Genomic DNA, 25,650 nt, shown 5'->3' on the forward strand with positions numbered 1-25,650 from the left:
ATGCTGTTCTTGTACCTTTGAAGAGTTTATGCTTTCCAACAAGGTTATTTGCCACTTTTCACATTCTGAGGGCGGAGGCTGCCCTCTAAATTTCTTCTGAGGTTTGGGTAAACTTTTGTTTTATTTGCTATCCAACCTAATTTCACATCAGTTATTTTCATCTGAAATCTTGAAAGGTCTGCCATATGAACACGTTAGTGAGGCAAGGTGGTGATTATATATTGTGGACTTAAACTGATTTTCAAAAGGATGCATCACAAGCTCACATTTTCACATCTATAGAACTTTATTAACAAGTAAAACAAATCAGCATGTTTTATATATGGGCAAGGACATTTCTATAATAATAAATGGCACAATATCATCTAACAGTTGAACTTTATCAAGAATGAGGGTTTAAAAAATAATACACTGATATTTCATATGACTATTTGAAGAATTAAATAACTATTAAAATAACATTTAACAGCAGTTTGAAAATATAAAGCTCATTATTTACTATTTACCATAAGCTAGAATCATTCAAATACCACAATTTCTATTAAAAAAAAAGAAGATACTATGCATGTTCTACAAACCTAACAAATGGTTGGCTAGGAAAGGCTGTGACAATCATTGGCCCCTGCCCTAATACCACAGTACCTTCCTCAAAGGGCAGGAGGTTTAGGCAGTCACTTCTCAGTCCAGTATACAGTTACACATATGGTAATCATATAATCTATCTTCTAAATTATAACACTTTTGAAAGTAAGATGCCCTATTCAAGCTGAGAAAATGGGAATAACCAGGACTGTTCTGAGCAAGATCAGGATATCTGTCACTTTAGTTAAATACGGTATCAAATGCAATATCATTACTTTCGTGCTTTGGGGGACAGTACAGGCCAGATGAAAAATAAATTAAGGAACCCTAAATTTTTCTCCAATCAAACTTTTTGGACTCCACTTTTCCTGCTGTAAGAGGTCTTCTGGAAATGTTGGTGATTATTGTTTTAATGGGTTAAAATTCATGAACAATCTCAAAGGCATGAGATATAGCATATAGGCTCAAAATAACAGGCTATAGAGATTAGTATTTTTTCTATTAAACAGATTTTCATTTTTACGGAGTGTACCAAGATTTGACTTTACTTTTAGATTTCTAAAACATATCCTTAACACAGAAAAATATATTTTTAATTAGTTTATTTCATAAATACATAAAAATGAATAATCCTGGCCATAACTAGTGTATTCAAATATAACAGAAATAACTTAATTTTTTTCATTAATTTCCCAGCCCCAAGTTCACATTCACTCAAAAATTTAGACACCCTAACAAGGGTTTTGATTTTCAATCTCTAAGGCAGAGTGCAAAGTGGTTAAGTGTCCCCAAAACATCCCAGCAGCTGTTCCATCCGAGCTCACAGGAAATAAAGGGAAATATGCAGAATTTGATAAATCTGAAAGGGGATGTTAAGTTTTTAAAAATAATATTCCAATTCCCCTGCTCAGATGATATTTAAGGCTACCATTGAATTGTACAAATTACAGAGGATTAGGAAACATGCACACTTGAATCTTATAGACCTGGGGGAACAAAAATCAAAACAAAAAGTGAAGTTGTGATGTTGGATCAAAAGTGACATAACCATATTCAGAAATCAAGTATGAATAGCACAAAAACTAAAATAAACTTTTAGTAAATTGATATTTAATACTTGATCTAATATTTTAAAATTAGCATGCATTATAGCTTAATTTCATTTGAAAATTATTAAAATAACAAAGTATAGGTCTATAGAAAATTAATGAGAGAAAGAAGAGATTCAGCACGAGTTTATATTTCTTATAAGTACATTCTAATTGTAATTAATTTCCAAATCAGGCAACTAAATTAAGTACTGTTTTATTTACCCCATGCTATCGTGTTACTTCAAGGGGTGTAACATTAGGTACTTAAATCAACAATAAAAATTTTATGCAGAAGAGGATGCTCAGTGGAGGAAAACAGAAAATAGGCTCAATTAGCAAACATAAAACTGCATGTTTTATTTATCAAAGACAACGAAATAAATGAGAAAATACAGATAAATACAAAAGATGTTGTAAAACATAATAGATTTTATTTTTTCAGAAATGGAAAAATGTCCCTGAATAGTTTTAAATGTATCTTTTAGTAGTAGTCCATGTCTAATAATAAACAATCAATTTTATATGTTCTATTTAGCTGTATTAAATGATTTTTAAGTTTAAAGATGAAATAATTCCCATCATTTTTAATGCTGGCATTCAAGAGCAAAGATATAACTGAAAAGAAAAACAGATGAGACATAAAATGATTTGCAAAATGTAGTAGCTTGTGAATGTAGATTCCAGTTGTAATAATGATCACATACATACACTCTCGCAATACACATATACACCCCACATTCCTATATTCCACAGATACATTTCTCAATTCAAGATATGATTTTTACAAGTTAATCCTACAATCATAAAGCAAGAAGCTATTAAAGTACAAGTTTTTATTTGCTAAATTTAACAAACTAAACATCTAAAAGTTATTAAAATGATACTGAAAGATATTTTTATTGGCTTTTTAAAAGACAAATGCAAATGAGGATTACTTAGTCAAAAAATTAGTTTTCAAAAATGTCTTAAATGAAATAAATATAATATCTAATACAATCTCTTCCTGTAAGAATCTCTAAGACAGGCAATGCTAAAAGCCAAGCTTCTCAATTGATAATCCCTAAAATTGGCATGTCCTTTAAAAAAATTTTTTTTCTTATAAAGGACATGTAAAATACCATATTCTTAAAATCTGCCCTAAAAGAAACTATCTTTAACACCCAAATTTTCTCTATATATTAAGTTCACTTAATTTAAAATTACTAAAAAGATATCTAGAGACAATTTCTAAGAACAAAATGTGGAAAGTAACTTATGCATGGTTATTTACAGAAAAAGCTTTGCTAATGATGTAAAATCATATTCAAAAATCTGACAAAGCCTTTCTAATAATCAGCACTGCAAATTTCAAAAATCTTTATACCTAGCAAAGGATGTTTCATGTATAGAGTTACCAGATGAATCTAACAGCCAGAAACTAAAGCATTTGACATGGTTAATTTCATTTTTTATTATATTAAACTTCAGGTCAGAAGTCAATGGCATTTACATGCTGGAAGACTGCTTATCACTTAACTCTTTCAATTATATCACTGATTAACCAAATGCGACTGGACTTCACTGTTACAATTTTATGGTTTCAAGTGTATGCAAATCTTTTATATGGGCACATATGCAAATGTGCAAAACAAATGAAATATAAATATTTAAGAGAATGAACAGAAATGGCTATTAGGCATAAACCACCCTGCCATTCAATTTGAGAGCTCTATCTTTTCTTGACTAATGTGTCTTCTGTTATTAGTGGTCTTCTATATCCTATTAAAGTTGTAGGTTTACAGATGATCTGGAATTTCACATTGGCATAAGAAAGGAATGTATGGTTGATGCAAATCTAGGAACAAAGAAAGATTTAGTCTTAAAATGTATTAAGTTGCAGTTATATAAATGATAATACTATAAAACCCCATTTTACAAAGTATACCAAGTATATAATTTTTTTTATAAAGATGACAGAAGAGCATATATCAGAATATATTCCAAAGTTTAAAGCTTCTATAGGAGACCATGTACAAGACATTTACATTATATTTTAGACTCTTGAAAATGCAAACAAGATAATCATACTGACTACCCACAGAAAATCATTTAAATTAGTATAATTACTTTGACTTTTATCATATAGTTAAAACTGACAAATTCTTAATGTCACTGCATGCAAAGACATTTTACTCATTAAAGAGAAAATGGGACATCTTTGCGGGGAGATCTTAATGGAACATTTAAAATGATACTATAATATGATCCAGAAATACAATTGTATTCTTCAGTAGAAATAAATTGTTAGCTTATGTAAAATTCATATAAGTTAAAAATAAATCTTAAGCAACCAAATCACAAACTATATAATTTATGTATTAAAAGAACACTTAGTATATAGCAACCTTGAAAAACTTTGTACTTGTGGATAAATCCCGAAGTTAAGTGTTCTAGCTGATAGTTTATGCAGTTCAAATACTTTAAAAGTTCAAATCATTTATAGATATGAATTGTACAGTACCTGCTTTCAAATACAGGGTAGAAAGTAGAGATGAGGTCTCTTTATGTAAAGATACCACTACCTCCACAATAAATAAATGCTCTCATTTACTAACTACATGGCCTCCAGAAACTCACTGGATAACTAGTAAGACCTCTGCTGATTTCTTTAATTATTATTTATTCAAGTTGTAGCCTTCATTATTGGTACAAACTGGTACATGTTAAGAAAACCAGTTTGTACCAATAATGTATACCAAGTATACCAAGTTTTTCACAAAACTTCCATTCCTTAATCTAGTCTGTTAAGATCAGTGCATGGCAAACTGCTTTTGAATCACAGAATTTTTTTGTTCTTTTCACCAGATGTCGAAGTGGATTTCACATGGTTTCATGCAAAATGCCCATCCCTTCTGTGTAAATGCTTTATCATATTTTGTTTTTCATGCCTTCAAATTATTTGCTGGTAGTTACTTCATAAATATATTGTGGTCAAAGTTTCAGTTTACTCATTATACATTTTAAAAATTAAAATTTATGAAATTCAATTTTAAAAATCTCAGTGATCTTTAAAAGTTCACTTTATTAAATTTTAATAGCTGATTGTTAACAATATTAAGTGTGCTAAATTTGAGTAAATAACATGAGTATACATTAAGTATTTAATATGCATCTGATAAATTTTAATACATAAAGGGAATAAACAGTTAATACATTAATATTTCTTACCTCTATAATAAGAAGAAATATCTTGTTCTATGAGCAGCTGCCATACTTTCAGACATGTTTCTGACTTTCAGATAATTAACAAATCCTCTGAAGAAAAGAAGCAGGCCTAAGAAGGTTAAAAATAATAGAGATATTATATTCTTATACAGAAAGAGGGCATGACATAGACAATTATAAACAAGATCCTTTTGGATTAAGAAATTTTATCTATAGAATTCCATTCATTCTATAGTATATTTTACACTATAATGATAACTCCATTATGAGGAAACAGAACTTACTGCCACCTAAAATGTCTTTCGATTTATTAAGCCTAAGTATATCTAAAGTAAAAATTAAAGTAAAGCAAATCCGGCCATGAAAATCCAGAATTACATGAAAATACATTTAATAAATGACAGTAAAGTTACCTAATGCACCTAACTGATTCAACTCATAGAAATCTCATTTTACCAAAAATTTCAATTAATATAGCTACTAAGCAAACTAAGACATATCTACTGATATAAAATATTCGAGAGAGAATATGTGTATGTTAATGCTAACAACTGTGGAGTAAAACCAATAAGCCTGACTAGCAATAAATATACCAAGTGTCTGTCATCAGTGAAATCTGTATGTGAAGATATGTGCATTATGTAAAAAATTTTAATTATTAGTTCTTATTTTCAAGTAATAGTAAAAGACTAATTTATAATAAAAATTAAGATAAGAATCAGGAAAGACTTGAGAAGTAGCCACTCTAGTAATTTCTTAAAGGATATGAGTTTTATCTATCTCAGCATCCTTCTCTGTAAAAACAGTGCTTTTAAATAATAACCACTTACATCACAGGTATCTAATAATTAATAAAACAATGTCTGTGAAATGCTTCAAAGCTTCCGATGGAAAATATTAACTAAGTATAAAAAGCAGTACCATTAATAGAATTAAGTTTCTGATATACTTAAGCATGTAATTCTAAGGGAAACATATATTAACCCCAGTAAATTTTTAACCAGGTAACCACGGGGGACAAAAACAGAAGATCCTTATGCAGGTAACTTTTCTTTTATAAGAAAGAAGAGTTTGTCAATTTAAAATGTAAAGCCTCAAACTAAATCTGTACCCCAACTCGCACTAAAAAAAAAGAAGTATGTTTATAATAAAGATAGAAGAGATATATGATGACTTAAATAAGTGTTATAAATTTCAGCTGAATCTGATCCCATCTGCTTCCCAGACCCTAACTACTTCCGTTTTTGACTCCCACTCTGAATTCCACCACCATGTGTCTCCAGATGCTATTCAAAGATAATGGGATTGTGATCCAAATGTAAAAGTATTAATGAAAAATATAAACTAAAATTACTTGCGAAATCCCCTCTTTTGTCTATGAAGCTATTGTTTCTAAGACATATTTTGTTCTCCTCGAGTATTCTCTAAAATAAGTCAATTCATACCTAGGAATCACTCAGTAGCTATTGTTTCTGAGTTCTACAATGTGTTCAACATTCTTGAGTATACATGAGAGCAACATTTTGCTCATGGATTAAATTTTCACGTTCCCTTAAATGTTCGATTATGGCTCTGATGTAGAAATTGGACTTGTCCTCTGCATTCCATTCTGTCCCACTCTGTTGTCTTCCTAAGATCCTCAATCCCTTAATAATATATAAGCAAATATACTCATTTAATATGCTTAAATACCTAACAGACTTTATATGTTCTTTCACTTTTAAGTAAGAATCTCAATAAAAAGCACAGAATTCAGGCAGTCAGAATACAAAAAAACACTATAAAATCTGGCTATCCCCTGTATGTCTTACTCCCCCCAAAAATCTTAACACTAGAATAATTTTACTGTTTTTATTAAAGATAGAATCCAGATTTTTAGTGACCTTAACTGACCACTAAGAATTTGTGTCCCACAAAATCCTACACATCCAATAGCAGGACTAAAGTAACAACTCAAGGAGAAGACTGCCACCTACTGAAATGCTATTATTTTCTGGTACAATTAATTTTACTAAAGAAATGTAGGCTTTAAAATTCTATATAGAAATAAAATGTGTCCTTCATGTCAGCAAATAAATTTTAAATGTGGGTTAAAGGTAAATGTAATTTTTAAGATTAACTTAATTATCATATATATAAAGTGAAAAACACAAGGGAACAAAAATAGAAATCCATAAAATTCATCAATTTGAATAATACGGCATGCCTTATAAGAAGATAACTCAAGAAAAGTACAGTGATTATTAGGCATGAAGCCTTTCCTTATGTCTGGATGATTAATGATTAATGCAGGGCAAATTTCAAAAGTATAAAAAATGTTTCAGTGATCCAAAAATAAGAGAATGAATAGAACATTCACATTCAACTATCCTCCTGTCAACATTTTCTAAGATCATTAAAAGAAATTACGTACGTATATTTTCCAAGATAAAACTGAAGACAATTATTTTTTAATCATGTTAGTATTTTCGAGTTTTATAGTGTTCGACAGTCATTCAACTTGTATTCTTTAAATTGAATGGCTCTGTATTTTAAATCTAAGAAATCTGTAGTACTATGTAGAATTACGCGAACAGCTGAATTGATATGTTTGGATATGAAATTTTACAGTAGAAGAAATATCGAAAGTAAAACTAAATACAAATTAATCAAAGTGAAATGCATTGAGAATAAACTTACCAAGTACAAGAAATATCCACCAAAGCCAATATTGTCCATTAAAATATCCAGTAAAATAGTCAGAAAACTATGGAGTAAAAATAAACATATTAATCATATTTGTGTACCTAATTTGAAACTCAGAATAGCCTCAGTTTCAGAATGATTTACTTTAAGTAATCTCTAGTACTTAAAAATAGCACGAAAAGAAAAACAGAAGAAAAAATGATGACGTATATATAATTATTGATTTAAAAAAACATAGCAAACAAACATATGCAAAGTATTTTAGAAACAAAAATTAGTTTCAAACTGCTTGTGAGGTAAAAAAGGTAAAAGCTATATATCTGAATCCAACATTTTCTCATTAAAGAGTTCACGTCAGTTCTTTTTTTCATAATCTCCCAAAGCCATGATTACCATCCCAAACACACTGCGGCAACCTGCTGCTTCTGATATCAACACCAAAAGCCACATTAGTTTAATCTTATCAGATGGGGATGTTCTGCTGACCTCTAAAAAGAAGAGCTTTTGACCTTCCGTACACCCCCTACTGTTAATCACTGCCAAGAACACTAGGCACATAAAGACCCCTGGATCATTAGAGTCTTTTTATTTTCATACTAGTTGCTCCAGCATTCAGTTCCCAACAGTGAGCTGAGAACAGCTAAATGAACCTTGAAGTGGCATTTCAACAGTTCCTCTTAGTGGCCGTGGAAGGCAGTTTCATATTCTCTGTGAAATGAGAATATGAACAGGCATAAATAGAGACAGGGTTTGATGATACTGGACAAAGGTACTTTTCTGTGATGAGATTCTAGTCATTATGACTTATTATATTTTTTTATTACAATTACTGGGGTGACATTGATCAACAAAATCCAGTAAATTTTAAGTGTACGATCCAAAAGCATGTCATATATATATACTGCATTGTGTTCACCATCCATAGTTAGATTTCCTTCCGTCACCAAATATTTGACCCCATTTACCCCTCTTTACCTCCCTCTCACCCCCACTTTCCTCTGGTAACCACTGACCATTTTTAAAGTTTTTTTAAAAAAAATCAACCTAATTTTCTTCAGTTATTTTGGCTAATTCTTTTTTTTCTATTACCCCTTAGCATCTAATGATGCTTCAAATGATTATTTTCAAAAGTGTTTATTATAATCTATTCTAAAACTACTAAAAATTAGCTTGTTTTATCTACTGTTTCCATTGGTCTCCAAACTGAATCTGATTTAACTAAAAATGATTTTGTTCAGTGTAGATTTGTCTTCCAATCTAAAATTAATTAAAAGTATCTACTTCCAACTTTTTAGGTCATTATTTCCAACTATTCATTGGCAATTTCCATAAAAGCTTAAAATCCTATACTTTTGGTAGTAACCAAAATGCTTAAAAATTATAAGTAATGTCACTACTGAGGAAAGATATATACTAAAGATCATCTGTTTTTTTAAAGCTATTTAAGTATTTTCACAGGAAGTATTTACAATTTGTAAATGAATCATGATCTAAATTCTCAGGCCCAGAGTTTTAGAAATTTCAAAGATTAAAAAATTCCTAATACCATTAAAGATGCAAATCTCACATACACCAACACCTTTAAAATGTATAATGAATGGAGAACTAGAAAACTGGGAAAATATAACTTGTAAAGTAGGACTGCACTACATTATTTTTAATCAGTAATTAATAATTAGAAATAATAGTTTTCATATAGGTTTTAGAAGCTCTAAGAACAAGAAGAAATAAAGAACCAAAGCAATACATTTTTAACTTTCTAATTTTAAAATATATTTAATATATAGTCTTAGGTGGCAAGAAGCAACCAGAAAATTAGAACAATGTCATTCATCACCCAAGTTATTTAACTAAAGCTATTCTTTCTTTACTCCCAAGTGAAGAATATCATTACTTTCACCTCAAAGTCAAAGAGAAAGACTTACTATGTAAAAAAAATACACCAATAAGCTTTTCGGCTCATTACTGAGTTATCGAAAATGTTGTAAAATACTAAAAAATCATATGGCTGAGCCCAAATGCTGTTTCTTAAAACAAACAAATAAATAAATAAATGTTATGTTGACTGGCCAATCACGGGCAGCAGAAATCAAATTATAAAAAATAAATTAACCAACAAGAATTTATCTGATTTTATTTTATTAATATAACCCAGTGTTTTATTGTTTACATTCTACTTTCGAAAACAAAATTTGTTGGTTTTTAATAAAACCATATACATATTTAAAGAAACAAGAAAAACATCAAAAGCCTTACACAAAAATAATATCAGAATGTTGGGCTAAAGATGTTTACACTAAATCTGAAGTTCATGGCGATTCAGAAATGAAAAGGAAAGCAGCAGTATGATTTATACATTACTTATTGTCTAATAAAAGGAAACACCAGGCTTTTAGGAGAAAACCTTTCTCTTAGCACTGACTTCCAAAGAAAATTTATTGCTTGGTGCATTATAATAAAAGTCAAAGTACAGAGGCAGTACAGAATTAGGAGAACAGGCACTGAATTGAGACCAAGCTAAATCCAGCCCCCATAGAAACTGCAGGACATTAAGCAAGTTACTAGACTCTTTTTATTCTTAGTTTAATCATCAATAAATGGTTGGATTGTCACCAGCATCACTGATACACATAGGGTTAAAGAATTTAGTGTTTGTAACAAATTATGCCTGGAACATAATAAAGTACTCAGTGAATGGCAGCTATTATTATTTTATACAAAAGGTTTTAAAAATTCCTTTTCTTACATCAATTCTCAATAAATACTACTGGTATAATATTAACCTTAACTCAGTAAAGGTATTTTAAAGGGAAACTAAATAGCCCTGGTGATCAACTTGATGCAAGTACATGCCTTACAAAACTTTCAGGAACTCTATAAGTTCTAGCCTTAAAGTTTCCTATCTTATCATATTAACTGGAGTTGATTCCTAGATAATATAACCTAGGGTTCAGTTCTATGAGAGAATTAGGCCCTAGTACCCTAAAGGTATAGGTTGTATATAATGGACTAATTTCTTTATGAATCTAGAATGATATCAGCAATTTACCAATTTAAGGAGAATTGAAAAAATAGCCTCAAATCATTTTCTGAGTTCTGTGACTTAAATAAGAAATATCATTTGAATAACAGTAATTAATTGTACTAATAATATAACCAGGGTTGTACTAATCTAGCTCCAACTTTTTTGAGGTATTTTTCTACTAATAATTTCCGCAAGGCAGGGTTTGTATGTTCATAACACCCAGTAGAGTTATGCTCTTGGTGGTAACCCACTTTATATTTTTTAAAAATTAAATTAGAACACAAATCTGCCAGGGGGCAATTATTACAATGGGTCAAGTTTTAATAATTTCAGAAGAAGCCAATCCATAGGTCCCAACCAAGAACCAACTGATTAATAAGCAAAAACCTATGATCTGGTTTTAATAGAGGGTGAGATAAGATTACTGAACCCTGCCTGGGAAGTGATTAAATAAGCTTAAAAATAATGAAGAAACACATTAAATTCACAGTTTAAAATATTTCTGGTCTATGGCCATGCCACCCTGAAAAAGCCCGATCCTGTCCGATCTCAAAAGCTAAGCAGGGTTGGGCATGGTTAGTACTTGGCTGGGAGACCACTTAGGAAGACCGGGTGCTGTAGACATAAAAAAATAAAAAATAAAAAATAAAAGATTGTAAGCTGACAAGGTCCTTGAGGTCAACCAAGGGTTGCTTCGTCTAAAAAATATATATATTTTTGTAACAGGCACTATTTTAATCAATTTGGTAATGTAAGTACACTAGTGTCTGCAATACTTAAGAGCAGTTGACATATCAGGTATGTGATTCTACTGACAATCTCAGGAGGATGTGATCATTCAATTAGAAATCAGTGTTTAAATAAATACGATTTGTAGAAATATGTATTTTATTAATTGCATATTAGCACTTAAATGTGTGGGTAACTTTAAAAAAAACTTATAAAACAATAAATAAAGCCACTTTTGAACATTCTCCTAGGCCTTATCCTACAGAAACCAAAAATAAAACTGTAAAAAGAAGTCAAAAGTGTTCTTCAAGAATCCAAGATGAAGAACTGGGAAAGGCTAGGCTAACAATAGTGCTGTCTATGCAACTATTACAGAGAACTATGTTGGACTAGAAAAGCTGATGAGATACGAGAAAGAAAAGGACTTATCCTTGTTGCCTCCCTATGCGCTATCTTGTACATAAGAGGTAGACAGAGGGTAATTTCCAAAAACAGCAGGAAAATGAGAAGGCTTGGAAGGAACATAAGGAGGGAAGACACTGAGTTCTGATAGCTACTTGAAAGACCTATACTTTACTTTTGAGCTCTTAATGTTATGAAAAAAAAAAAAGAGAGCGAATGAGGAGATGTTTAAGCCCGTGATAATTTTACTAAACAATAGAAATTTCTGTTTTAACTGATTTTAGGCATGCCTGCACTATGTCACAATAGTGGTAGCCACGAGATACTGAGCATGTATATTTGTGCAGCAATTCGGCAAGGTACTTCAATTATATTATTTGCATACCTCGCAAAATTCCTAAAAGGCAGCTATTATCAGCCTATTATGAAGAAACTAATGCTCAGAACAATTTAAAAACTTAAAGTTAGAATAGCAATATAAAAAAAGATGAGATTCAAACTTAATTTTTTTCTGCTTTCGAAGCTCTTTCTGTGTACATACAGTAGTCCTCCCGTATCTGTGAGGGGTATGTTCCAAGACCCTGAAACCACAGGCAGTACTGAACTCTACATACACTTTTCCCATACATACATACCTATGATAAAGTTTAATTTGCAAATTAGGCATAGTAAGATTAACGACAATAATAAATATAACAATTATAACAATATCCTGTAATAAAAGTTAGGTAAATATGGTCTCTTTCTCTCAAAATATCTGGAATTTTCCATTTAATATTTTTGGACCGTGGCTGACTACAGGTAACTGAAATGGCGGGAAATCAAAACTGTAGATAATGGGGGACTACTACATTAACAGGCTCTCATAAACACAGTTACAAACTTTTGCACCACAGAGAGCACTATAATAGTTAAGTCTAAAAGATATATCTCAAAATAATTGAATTTATGTGCATAAAATGAACAGTTATGAACCACACAGGGAATTTCATATATTTTTAGAGACAGAAGTGACAGAGGTTATTATCAAGACACTCACCCTGACAATAAGGATCCATTTGATCAATGAAAGGCCAAATCCACAGATGGCACCATACCTTCCGGCTATGGTATTGGTGATACAGAAGGATAAGCAAAATCCAAGCCAGTTGAAAATAAATGCCACTGAAAGCAATAGAAACAGTTCTTTTAAAACCCATTGTTTGGAAACAAATTAACAGAGACTTGATATTAACAATACTTCACTGCTCAATGGAAATAGCAGTCCCCTTTCTTTTAATTCTGCACCAATTAAACCTTCTTTACAGACTGTATTTTACCTTTTGTATTTTACTTACTATACGTCAATGGATGTATAAGCTTGGCTTCTTGTCAGTTGGATCAACAGGAATAAATTCCTTAAAGCTTATCACCAATAGGTGAAACAATTTTAAACCAGATAAAAACCAGGTCACAATGTGATCCCACCCAAGAAGCTCAGTCTAAGCAATGGCTAACTAATCAGCCAATATTAAAGATGAGCCAAATAAATTATAAAATCAGGTTACCAGAGCAGATATCATCATTGCCTCTTCTTCTTCCGAACAAAACCGTGTTTTATCCCTTCTCAGACTCTCCAGGGAAGGCTGGACCCTGCACTTAGCCCCAAAAGGTGGGTCCCAAGTCGTCTGGGAAAACCACAAGAGGCCAAAACTCCCTGGCAATGTTTTTTTTTTTTTTTTTTGTTTGTTTGTTTGTTTTTTTCCAAAATAGGACTTCTGAAAAACATTTCCTGGTTCTTAAAAATACAGCAAGTAACAGGGGCTCTAAATTGATCTGTCGAAGCTGGGTGATGGATAAATGTAGATTTATTATACTATTGTCCACTTTTATGTAAAAAGAAAAGAAGAAATGGCCTCCACCTTTTCCAGTAGATGTTTGAACATGAGACCTAGAACTGCTGCAGGGATCTTGCTATCAGCCTGAGTGTGAAACCACCACTCCAAGTGCGGGAGAGTGAAGAAAAGCAGAGCCACCACACTGATACTTTCTGTGCCTTTGTACTGCACATCCAAGGACTGCCTGTCTTGTGAGATAATCTCATTATTTAAAACAGTTGAGTAAGGGTTTTCTATTACTTGTAGATGAAACCATTCTGACATAGGTCCTTGAGATATAATCAGAGTGCCCTATTTGTGCTCAAGTTGTCATTATTACTAAAATAACAATAGTAATAACAATAGTAATAATAATAATAATAATAAAACTTCTAAAGATCAATGGTCCCTCTCAGTGCCCATCCTCCTGCCGTATGTATCTCCGACTAACCCTCAGAGAACAAAGTAAATTACCTAGAGAAATTCTGACTTTTCAGAATTCTGAAGACAAAGGGGAAGCACATTAGGTTAAGTTTAAATGCAGTAGCTATTTCTTTGAAGAAATTTCCCTACTTTAGTAATTTTTTCCTTCTTAATATTTTCTAGTCTCAATTTTCTCAATCATTTATGGGAAACTGTATTATATAATGCAATAGTCAGTCAAAAGAACGAGTTTTGAAATGAGACCTGTATTTGAGTCACAGTGTACTCAGTCACTAGATATGTGACCTTGGACGCTGCTGACCTCTGTGAGCCACAGTCCAGTTTCCAGATCTGTAAGTACCCACTTCACAAAGTTGATAAGAGGATTAAGTGAGATAATGGCCGTAAAGAGTTTAACACAGTACAGAATGTGGCACATTGTGATTGTGGAATAAGTGTTAGTTATCATTACTACCCATACGAAATGGTCTCTTCACCTTACAGAGTAGGTCCTATCTTTTCTGGAAATGAAAAACTTCAGGAGACATCACTGGAAATAAAGCTTATTTAACTTTCCACTTTTCCTTTTTTTAAGCCTAGATATGGATCAGTATTTTGCTATCCTCTGTAAGTGTGTGATCCAAAGCCACGAATCACACTGCTTCTTCCTTGTGCCCCAGGAACTCTTCCTCCTTTATAACAGTTATTTAAATTTAAGTCAAATAAAACTAAATAAAATTAAAAATTTAGTTTCTCTGTAAATCCACATTTCAAATGCCCAATAGTCACATGTGGCTTGTAGCTACGATATTATCAGACAGCAGAGATACAGAATGCTTCCATCATCATAGAATATTTTATTAGAAATAGCTGCTCTGTATCTCATTGGCTAATATTTGTGTTAGCTATGTGGGAAAACATAACACTCAGCTAATCAAAAAATAATTTTATATCTATTTAAAATAAAGAATTTACAACAACGAATAGCAGTAGAGATTCCCAGCTGGTATGGCACATACAAGTTAGTGACAGGCTGAGCTATTTCTCTCCTCGGCCCTCAGGGCAGGCAGGTGAGGTCTGGGTCAGAAGACAGACTGCCACCAGCCCTGAGCACCTTCTTCCTTTATTCCAGTATGCTGTCAATATTCTATCATTTTGTAATCATACTGTTAAAATATAGGAAGCCCTGGTAGAGAAAATAAAAAATGAGAAAATATTACAAAAATATATTTTTACCTTTCAGTATGTCTACATTTAGCTTTGGGAAAAAAATAATTCAAACGCTGTCCAATTAATTTCTTCAAAATCAGACTTACCTATATCTATTATTCGTATCATTGTGCCCACACCGGAAATAAGATATAAAAGAACAAAAAGTGTTTACTGAGCCATCATGTTTTCTTTTTGCTCTCCACCTGGTATGGATTCCTATAAACTGTGCTCACATGATATAATGTGTTATGGACTGAACTGTGTTCCTTCAAAATTCATACATTGAAGCCCTAACCCTCAATTTAGAGACAGGGCCTTGTGGGAGGTAATTAAGGTTAAATAAGGTTATAGGGTAGAGCCCTAATCTGACAGGACTGATGTCCACATAAGAAGAACAGACACCAGAGAGCTCTCTCTCCACATACATGTATAGGACAGGTCATGTGAGAACATGGCAAGAAGACAGCCATCCGCAAGCCAGGAAAAGAACCTGCACCAGAAACCAAATTTTCTAGCACCTTGATCTTTGAACTTCTAGCCTCCAAATCTCTGAGAAAATAAATTTCCATTTGTAAGCCACCCAGTCTGCGGTATTTCGTTATGGCAGATGGAACAGACAAGTACATAATTTAACCATCTTTAATTGGTTTAATCACTAAGATAACAGTGAAGCTGGTGACTAGATAGACTCACTTTTTATGTCTTTTGGCCTACAAGATAGAAAGTAAAGCTGAATATATCTTAAAAGTACAGAAAAGACAGAATCATTCAATTCTGGACCCTCTACGACATGTCACAGTTGCGGGGGGAGAGTGTGGAGAAGAGAAGGTAATAAAGGTACACTAAACTTGAAACATGTAAAATCTATGAAAGAAATAATGTGTAGTAGAGGTAGGAGAACATATAGAGGGCTAGAAAAGAAGAGAATAACATTTTTCTTTTAGCACTACTTCGTTCATGCTACATTCCCCTGGAAACCTAGGGTAAAATAAGGAAGCTTAAAAGGTACAGGACACCTAACTCTCCACAAAGCAAAGCCAAAGATAAAACCAAAAAAGCAACACACTTGTATAGCCTATATTCCTTAGGAAATGTAAGATTTGGGGAAGCAAACAGCAGGGAAGCAAGGCAACAAACTCAGAAAAGTTTGTGAAGAATGCTGAGTGCTGCTCTAATTCTACTTCTCCGCATTCACCTCCAGAGCGCCCTTTTTTGGAGGAAAGCAAATCAGGAAGCATCAAACAGGTTAATGACATTTGAAAGAAGGCTGGCAACCACATTAAATCACATTACTTATTACAACTAAAAAAGGTGAGTTCCCAGTTAAGGATGGGGAAGAATATTACCACCACTTTCACTTAATAAAACTCCATAATTTATGACGTTCATATATTTTCACTCATTTGATCCTCACATTAGCTCTTTAAGAAGGGCAAGGCAGGAATTAAATCCATTTTACAGAAGGACATATTGAGACTTAGAACAGTTAAGCTCCACATAAAGTCGCAAGGCAAGAAAGTGGTATAGCTAGGACTGGAGCATCCACGTCTTTCCCCCCCTTATATAGTTATCTTTTTACCATCTATACCTCCCACTTACCCAGAAAGGTTAGCAAGATAACCTAGAAAGCAATATTGTACACCATAGTTTCTCTATTAAACAGTATAAGGCTACATTTTCAAATTTGCAATAGCTACAAGATACTTATCAAGTAAAAAGGAAAAAATAGTAACTTCATAGTAAAGAGAGCTGGCAGACATCAACTTAACCTGATGAGAGTTAATATCACCAGTAGTAAAACATACGTAGATCATCCGCTGCCCCCCCCCCTCCGCCCCAACCCCTGATATGACATACTAAGGACACATCATTTCCATGGTATTTTTGGAGAGGGGAGAGGGGAGAGGAGAATGGGGGAAGAGGGAGGGTGAAGAAAGGAGAGGAGAGAAATGCATAACCTGAATCTAATCATGAGAAAAAACTAACCAGCACTCTTCAAGAAGAATCAAAGTCATAAAAAACAAAGATTACAGATTAAAGCAGACTAAGAAAACATGGCAACTAAAAACAACGTGTAAACATGGATTAGATTCCGGACCAGAGAAAAGCCATTAGTGGGACAACCGGCAAAATTTAAATAAGGTCTGTAAACCAGTTAGTGTAAATATTAATTTACTAATGCTGATTATTGAACCAAAGTTACATAAAATGTTAACACTTGGAAAAGCTGGATGAAAGTTACATAGGAACTGTATTATTTCTACAACTTTTTCCTAAGTTTTAAAGTATTTCAAAATAAAAGTTTTAAAATTAAAAACCTTGATACTTGCTTTGATAATAAACAAATGAAAATCACAGATGAATGAATATATACATAATACAAACATTGAGAACGTATTAATTTTTTGATCACAGAAAAATCTTCATTACATATAAATGTACCATTTTTCCAAGACAGCAAGTTCTCAGCAAAGAATAATCAATTTCACACTTAAGTCTGAACTTAAATAGGGTAAATTTTGGTCTTATTCTTGGGCTTTTTGTTTAAACTATATGCCATTAAGAAAGACATGAAACTAATAATTTATTAGTTTTAAGACATTTCCACTAAATTATAAAGAATCAGATAAAAATTATTTCTCTTGTAAGTAAAACAAATTGAATAAAATTTAATACTTCATAAATATTATGAGTTTCTTAAGGTACAGTTACAATTCTTAGGTGTTCCCTTTCTAGATTCATTTACAATATGTAATGTCTTCTAAAAGCTATGTAAAAACACGGCTTTGCATGCATAGAACAAATCATTAATGTATTTTTTCATTATGTGTGATATCCAGACAACCCCTTTAATAACTGTAACTTACCTACTGTGACTTGTCCACAGTAGGCAAATTTACTGAATGAAGATCACTAAGATACTACCATACACCTATTGAAATGTCTACAGGAACTCTCATTCACTACTGGTGGGAATGCATAGCGGTATAGCCAACTTTGGAAGACGGTTTGGTAACTTCTTACAAATCAAAATTCACATTTCAAAACACTATTTTCTCTTTAAAGGTACAACTAATTTCTCTTTAATTATGTTATCCTCAAGTATAAAATGGGTGTAATGCAAATGATTAATTATTACTATAGCACGCTGATTAACACACGATACGAAAGGCTTGACCCTGGAAGAAAAAAATTCTAAATAGAGCCCATTACATTTATTTTTAAGTACTAGAGTTCAACGTCATTTTCAGACTGTCGATTATTCAATAAGCCAAATATTAATATCTAGCTTTAACTGATAAATAACAAAATTCTACTCCACTCTCTTAGAGAGAAAATCTGTTAGGCATATAATAGGCATTTTGCAATGACACTTTTAGGGTTTATGAGAAGCTAAAACATTATCAGGGATACATAAATTTCTTTCTTTAAATTTTCTGAACATGAACATGCAATTATCATACCCAATTTAGGTCTAAACTTTCTTTAGCGTTACATGTGGTAAAAGACAGAAGTGTAGATGTTGAAAACAGAAAAGGCAAGAATTAAACCAACGAAAGGTTTTAACTGAATTATTCTTATTGATATTCAATGTAGTTTTATTTGTACAACTTATATAAACAGAAATGCTTAAGTTATAAACCAAGTAAAGAAAATCTATTTCTGAATCTTAGAAATAGACAATAGAATAGAATCTAGATAAATACTAGCTGCTAGACAGACAGTTGAAGGAGAATGGAAAATACAGCAAGTTGCAATTTGTAGAATGGCCACTAGATGGTAGTGATTACAAATAAATCTATGCTTAGTAAAGCACATAAGCTCAGGATACAGTCCACCAGAAAAAAATATGTAAAGAAATAAAGATGAGAAAGAAATTTATAATTTTACTGATAATAGTGCAATATTTGTAACATAAAAAGCAAAAAATATATAAATTGCAGAAACATAATTTAGTAAAAGTCACAAAATTTACATTAAATATATACACATATTTATATTTACATTAATTAATATATGATCACTGGCCAAAAATAAAGTCACCCAAGCATCTACGTTATCATGCATTTATAACACTTACATCAGTGAAATGTTTTCAAATCTAAAAAATAAAAACTAAAAAGAAGATAGTAGGGTTTAGTAAATACAGAAATGAAGAATACTTAAGCTTTGAGTCAAATAATTAGATGGTGTCAAAAAACATGTTTTTATTCCCAAGAAACAAGTATTTATACTACAAATAGTACAACAAATTTAAATTTGTCTCTAATTAAGGAATCAATGTTTATGTGACTTCTTGTAAACAAAATATGTGGAAAGTGTGTTCTCAATGTAAAAGGTTACCAGCTGAACCAAAACCTAAAATAAAACGCCAAGGTTCACTAGACTAACAGTAAAAAACAATATTTATAGCCAAAGTGTTTATTCATTTCCTTTTCATCACACCTAATATCATATTTAATTAGAAACAGTAACTAAAACAAGACTTAAAAATTTCATATACATTAGCTGGTTGCCAACCTGAATATAATTTAATAGATTTGAAAAGAAAACTATAACTGCCAGTCCACTCTCGCCCCCATTTCTGAGTGGTTGTCTACTTCTATTCTTCAGAAGACGAAATAAAAGAAAGGAGGCAAGAAACAATTCCAAAATGGAGGAAATTGGTGGGTGAATTTTCAGACTCAAAAGTAACTCAATTCGGGAAGTATGTATTTTCTGTTTTTAAAGTTGAATGTGGCACTTTAAATAAACTATTCCTTGGTTTTCTTATCAGAATAAATCATAAATTAAAATGAATTAAATTAGCTTTGAATCAAAAAAGGTATGAAAGCTTGATCATTTAGGTTGAAGGCAGAAATTAAGCATATCATAGACTAATAAATTTACTCACATTCTTTAATATTAGGTTTCCAAAGCTGATTTTAGCAGTTTATTAAATTTCACAATATTATTTATTGAGTTTACTATGTACTAGTTAGGAATTGAAATAATGGAGACTATAACAGTCAACCCTCAAGGATCAGAAGTCTAGTTTGTAAGTTAAATATTAAGAATTTTGCAACATGTTATAAAATATTGCTTAGGTTTCTGGGCTTCTAACTACTCACCACTTCCCCCAAATAAGATTTACTCTCTCATATTTCTGTGTCTCAAATCATATCGTTCTAGTTGCCTATTTCCTTTTTCAACTTCTCTGATTTAAAGACACTCAAATGGAAGTCTTCTTTCCCCAAAGCAGAATTTATATTTTCATTCTACATGTTCCTACAGTGCTGAATGGACATTCAGCATTTCTCATACAAGCACATATTTAGCATAAATATGTTCGTATATCTCTATACAGTGAGCATCTTAGCATAATGACTATAATACATAAGTATCTGCTAAGCATTTAATAAATTCTAGGATTTGTTGTAACATACAATCACACTCAGCTAACAGCTAAACTTGGTAGAGACCTGCTAATGATACTTGCCTTTCTTCATTCACTGTCTATGGTATTTTAAATATACACAAACCAATATATGCAACAACAGCAAAAAAGTTTGTGAAAGGATGATCACTTACTAAAAAATGCCAGCATGAAAATCCCATCATTACCCACTCTGAGCTGGTCTGCATCACTGAAGTCATCTCTTGGTGGACACTCTTCCTCCTGACTCTGCAAAACATACAACAGTAGAACAGCTCACTAAAAGAATTACAACTTTATTATCTTAAATGTAAAGATAAGAATTGAAGTCTGCGGCCATGTCACCCTGAACACGCCCGATCTCAGCTGATCTCAGAAACTAAGCAGGGTCAGGCCTGGTCAGTACTTGGATGGAAGACCAGCTAAGAAGACCAGGTGCTGTAGGAGTTAAAAACAAAGAAAAAAATTCAAATAAAATCTACTATCCTCAATTTGTTGTACAAACAAAATTAAATAATGAGTACAATGTCTAACATATAATAAGCACTCAAAAATATTAGCAAGTATTAATTTTACATGGGCATGCCTGAAAAGAGTAACTTTAAAGATAAACCCAAAAATAAAAGTTGAATAAGGTCTAATTAATGAAAATAACATCAAGAAAGATAGATGTGACACTGCTGCATTAAGTGTCAAATGGGAAATAGGAACTTTCATAATCAGTGGAAGAGTATAAATTGGTACAATCTCTGGGGTTTGTGATGTGGCAGTATTTATCAAAAATAAAAATGCACTCACCCTCTGACTCAGCAATTCAGCTCTTCAAATATATTGTACAGATATACACATATATTCCCACTTAAATTCAGGGTTCCACACTGTGTGTGGAGGCATCAACTGGCCTCCCTTTAAGTTACCCTGTAGGAACTGAGGCTCAGAGAAAATGGTGTGAGAAAAGTGCTTATACTCTGGCTACTACTACTGATGTGAACAATAAAGTTTTGTTTCTAACTCAGCAGTGTCAAGTCTTCTGCCAGCATCCACAAAACTAACAAGCTAATCAGGTATCTCCACTAGTAAAATCTCAGATCATTCACAATTCCTGACAAATAAAATCAGTTTTTAGATATAAATCTGGTGAAATTCAAAAAAGCAATGTAAAAAATTTAAATAGAAAAAAACAAAAGTTCTTAATATTCTCATGTCAGTCTCCAAAATACTTTAAATGAAAATCATTTGTATAATATATCTTTTGTGTACAAAAATATACTAACATATTAATCTATTTGCTTGTAAATGTAGAGAACTTCTCTGCAAGTATATACAAAATCTGTTATCACTGATTGTCTCTAATACCTAATGAATATTGATGAAATACCCATTCTACACAAGGCTTAGCTTCCTGGTAGCTAGGATATACAAGTGTACATAAAGATGCTAGCTTTTCTGGAGCCTATATTCCAGTTATGGGAGCCAAATAACAAAGACATAATAAATGTTATTTATACAATTATTAAAAGGTGCAAATGCACTGGGGGGAAACAAGGAAAGGATGGTTTAGGAATGCCTTGAGCTTATGGGTTACAGTATTAAATGTGATGGTCAAGAAGCCTCACTGAGATAACTCTTGAGCAAAGCTTTAAAGGAGAGTAAGAGAGTTAGCTATGTAGATATCTCAGAGAAGTGATTCAGGTAAAGGAATAAGCCAGTGCCTCATGAGGACCTAATAAGCAAGGCCCTAAGGTAGAATCACACCTGGCACATTAGGGAAACCACAAGGTTTGACTAGAGTAAATAAGAGACCCAATGGAGGACTTTACTGGGATACTGGGAGGTATAAAGTTTTGACCAAATGAGTGGCATGACCTGATTTACATATATATTATCTTCATGTTACATATACATAATCTCAGTCGGGTACTGATTTTTCAATTTTTAGTGTACACAGAGGATCAGAGAAGCTAAAGGCTCTGCCCAAAATCACATAATTAATTAGGTCAGGGCCAAACTTGAATCCAGGACACTGATGCTCTTTCCATCCAGCCATGGTGAGCTCACTTACATATATGTTGATTTCCTAAAAGAAAAAGACTTTCAAAACCATATTGCTCATATTTGGGTAAAAAAATTCCTTAAACTCTGCGATTGTATCCTAGGCAACCTTCTTATAATATATGTAATGACTGGCAACAATTAAATACATATTAATAAATTTTATATAATTCCATGTTAACTGATGAAATAAATATTGAAGTACAGTATTAGCCCCCAAAACCATCATCAATATGATGGCAAAAATATTAATATTTCATACTCTTTTAAAACAGCAGTCCAGGGATTTTATCATTTTTAAAAAGACAGAAGACATATGCACAAAGATATCTTTTACAAGGTTAACACCAGCACGCGCACACACACACGATCTAATTGTTCACTAGAGAGAATGGCCACTAAATTATAGTATATCGATTCCATGGAATTTCATTCAATCGTTAAAAGAACAAAAAAAATTACATAAAATGTTTAAAAATAAAAAAGTATCTGCAATAATTTCAACTACCTTAAACATTGATTTAAAAATCCTAAAATTGGTAAAAGACACCAAAATATTTTAAAATAAGAGCTGTAATAGATTCTACTCTAGTATTTTCTTCCTCTTAATTTCCTACACTGGTTAATGTAAAGAAAGCATTCATTAACTTAATTAACTGTTATTTCTTAAACACCAATACATGACAGATAATCGCTTGGTGCTGGAAATGCAAACACATGGTCCTTGTCCTAGAGTTGCTCACAATTTATCAAATGCTAGTTACTGACACACAATTTAAAACAACTTACAAAAAAAGAACCTTACCGGGTTATGAGACTGATGAACAAGAAAAAGGCATGTTCTAAAAGTTTCATAATGTGAATTATTTGGAATTCAAATATTTTTCACAGAAATATTAAAAATGAGTATCCCATAACATACATGCAACCCTAAACATTAGAAATACAAAACAGTAGAAAATGGTGTTTCCAAGTCTCCTGGCCACCTATATACTCCCAATAAAGTGGATTCAAGAAATAAGCCTTTGAGCCCACCCAGCTGAGATTCATTCACAACTGACTATACAAGCATATCTCATTTACTGTACTCCACTTTACTGCACTTCACAAATGTTTCATTTTTTTACAAATTGAAGGCAAGACCCTTCACCAGCAAATAGATTACGACTCACTTTATTGCAATACTCACTTTATCGGGGTGATCTGGAACCAAACCTGCAATATCTCCAAGGTATGCCTCTACTCAAACTGCAAATAAGACTGGTTTTTTATCTGAATCAGATGTAAAAACACACTCAATCATTCTTTGTAGAAAGCAGGTCATGGAGCACTGGGTTAGAAGCCGATGAATTTAAAAGATTTTTTACAAGGACCTAAGTTTGTCTCTTATGTACAATTCTATTTTGCTTTCCATGAAATTGTCCATAATCCTCTCAAGCTAGAATTAGAAAGATATCAGAAGCAGGTAAAAACAGAAAACTTTTCCGTCTAGACATGTGCCAGTTCAGGCTGGGTATCACATAACTTTTAAAACAACACAATGGAAATGATGACAGAGAAGGGTTGAAATAGTTACACTCCAGAGTTTTGTCTCGAAAAGGTAAAATCACCTTTATCCTTTTCTCAGAGCACAGAGAGCAAGACTTAATGCTTACTACTTTCTCTTCAGAGTTCTAGCCTATTGCATGTAAGTTAGGGCAATAAGGATAAAAGGTCCATGGCACCCTTCAAAGACCTTTGCCATTTCATTTACAGGGTCCTAGGGAGACACCACTGGAGTAAAAGAGTTACTGTCCCTCTCCTTCACTGAGAGTGTGCGCATGTATACATATGTACAAACATGTATGTGCTAAGCAACCTAGAGTTGATTTTGACAGAAACGCCATACTTCATATACCGATCCTCTTCCTCTCATGATTCTCCCCCCGCCCCAGCGTCAAAAATCCTTATTGATTGAGCTATGTTTATGCCACTGTCTTAATAGGGACTTACTTTCTCCCTAAGAAAGAAAAGGAATAAATAATTTGGAGTTTACTGTTTTTACTTATGTGCCCAAAGCTATTTATGTTGACATTTAACTATGAGTGTTGGAGGATGACAGTGGGAGCAGGTATAGAAAGGGTTGTAGCTGATGAAAGAAACCCAACCAGGAAAAACGCTCACTTACCAGAGAATCTACTTGCTGGCTTTGGCCTGATGGTGCAAAGAGGAGAATGCTGTACACAGAAATCTCTCTCTCTCTCTCAGCCCCTTACCTAATTCTAACTTTCCCAAGTGAAGTGATTTTTTTTTTCCCTAAACAAAATAGGATGAATTCAGGGATCTAAAATTATGTCTCAAAGTCTGAAGCAAGGAAAAAAAAGCAACAAGCCCTAGTCCTGCTTGCAGCCAAACTGAAATGTAAATAATATCTGGCTCTACACTGGCATACATGTATTTCATTGATTCTCCATTACTGAGACAGCTACTCCCTTTACCAAAACAAGAAATAACACATATTCATATCATTGACTCTATTACAAAGACAGAAAAATGAGGAAGAAAGGGCAGGTATAATTCTTGACCATCATTCAATATTCTAGAATAGGATGTGTTAAAAGGACCAAAAAAAAAAAAAGCTAATTGATGAACAATTTGAAGGTTTTGAACTTATTTATCTGTGCTTTTTAATATACCCTGAGTTCCTTCATAGTTACTAGACTATGCTAATATATAAAACATGAATAGGAAAAGAGATGATTTATGATTATAGCGACAGACCATGGAACGTAAACTATATAAAGAGGGAAATAAGGACATTGACAGTATAGAGGTTCATGGACATGAGGTCTGGGTGAAGGACTGTTAGAGTGGGGTTAACTCAGGTGAGTCGGAATGATGGGAGGGAAAGGTCACCACGTGAGACGCCTGAAATCAAAAACTTAAGAAATGATCACTGTATTACTAAAGATAAGGTCTAGGATGACCACAAGC

At 32.5% G+C, this 25,650-nt stretch overlaps 1 protein-coding gene and 2 pseudogenes across 1 annotated transcript in view; 2 read left to right on the forward strand and 1 right to left on the reverse strand.

The window, feature by feature from the left end:
- Window positions 1-267: 267 nt before the first annotated feature.
- Window positions 268-25,650, reverse strand: part of NDFIP2 (Nedd4 family interacting protein 2) — a 61,397-nt gene continuing 36,014 nt past the window's right edge. The window contains exons 4-8 of the mRNA XM_016160994.2: window positions 20,781-20,874; window positions 12,758-12,882; window positions 7,557-7,623; window positions 4,881-4,986; window positions 268-3,507 (exon numbers count right to left, since the gene is read on the reverse strand). Of these exons, the coding sequence (XP_016016480.1) occupies window positions 4,883-4,986; window positions 7,557-7,623; window positions 12,758-12,882; window positions 20,781-20,874 (390 nt within the window). The 3' untranslated portion in view covers window positions 268-3,507; window positions 4,881-4,882. The remainder of the gene's footprint in view (window positions 3,508-4,880; window positions 4,987-7,556; window positions 7,624-12,757; window positions 12,883-20,780; window positions 20,875-25,650) is intronic.
- Window positions 11,093-11,211, forward strand: LOC118609502 (annotated as a pseudogene).
- On the forward strand, window positions 20,954-21,072 carry LOC118609843 (annotated as a pseudogene).

This window comes from Rousettus aegyptiacus, unplaced genomic scaffold, assembly GCF_014176215.1.
Source record: "Rousettus aegyptiacus isolate mRouAeg1 unplaced genomic scaffold, mRouAeg1.p scaffold_m13_p_11, whole genome shotgun sequence".
NCBI lineage: Eukaryota > Metazoa > Chordata > Mammalia > Chiroptera > Pteropodidae > Rousettus > Rousettus aegyptiacus.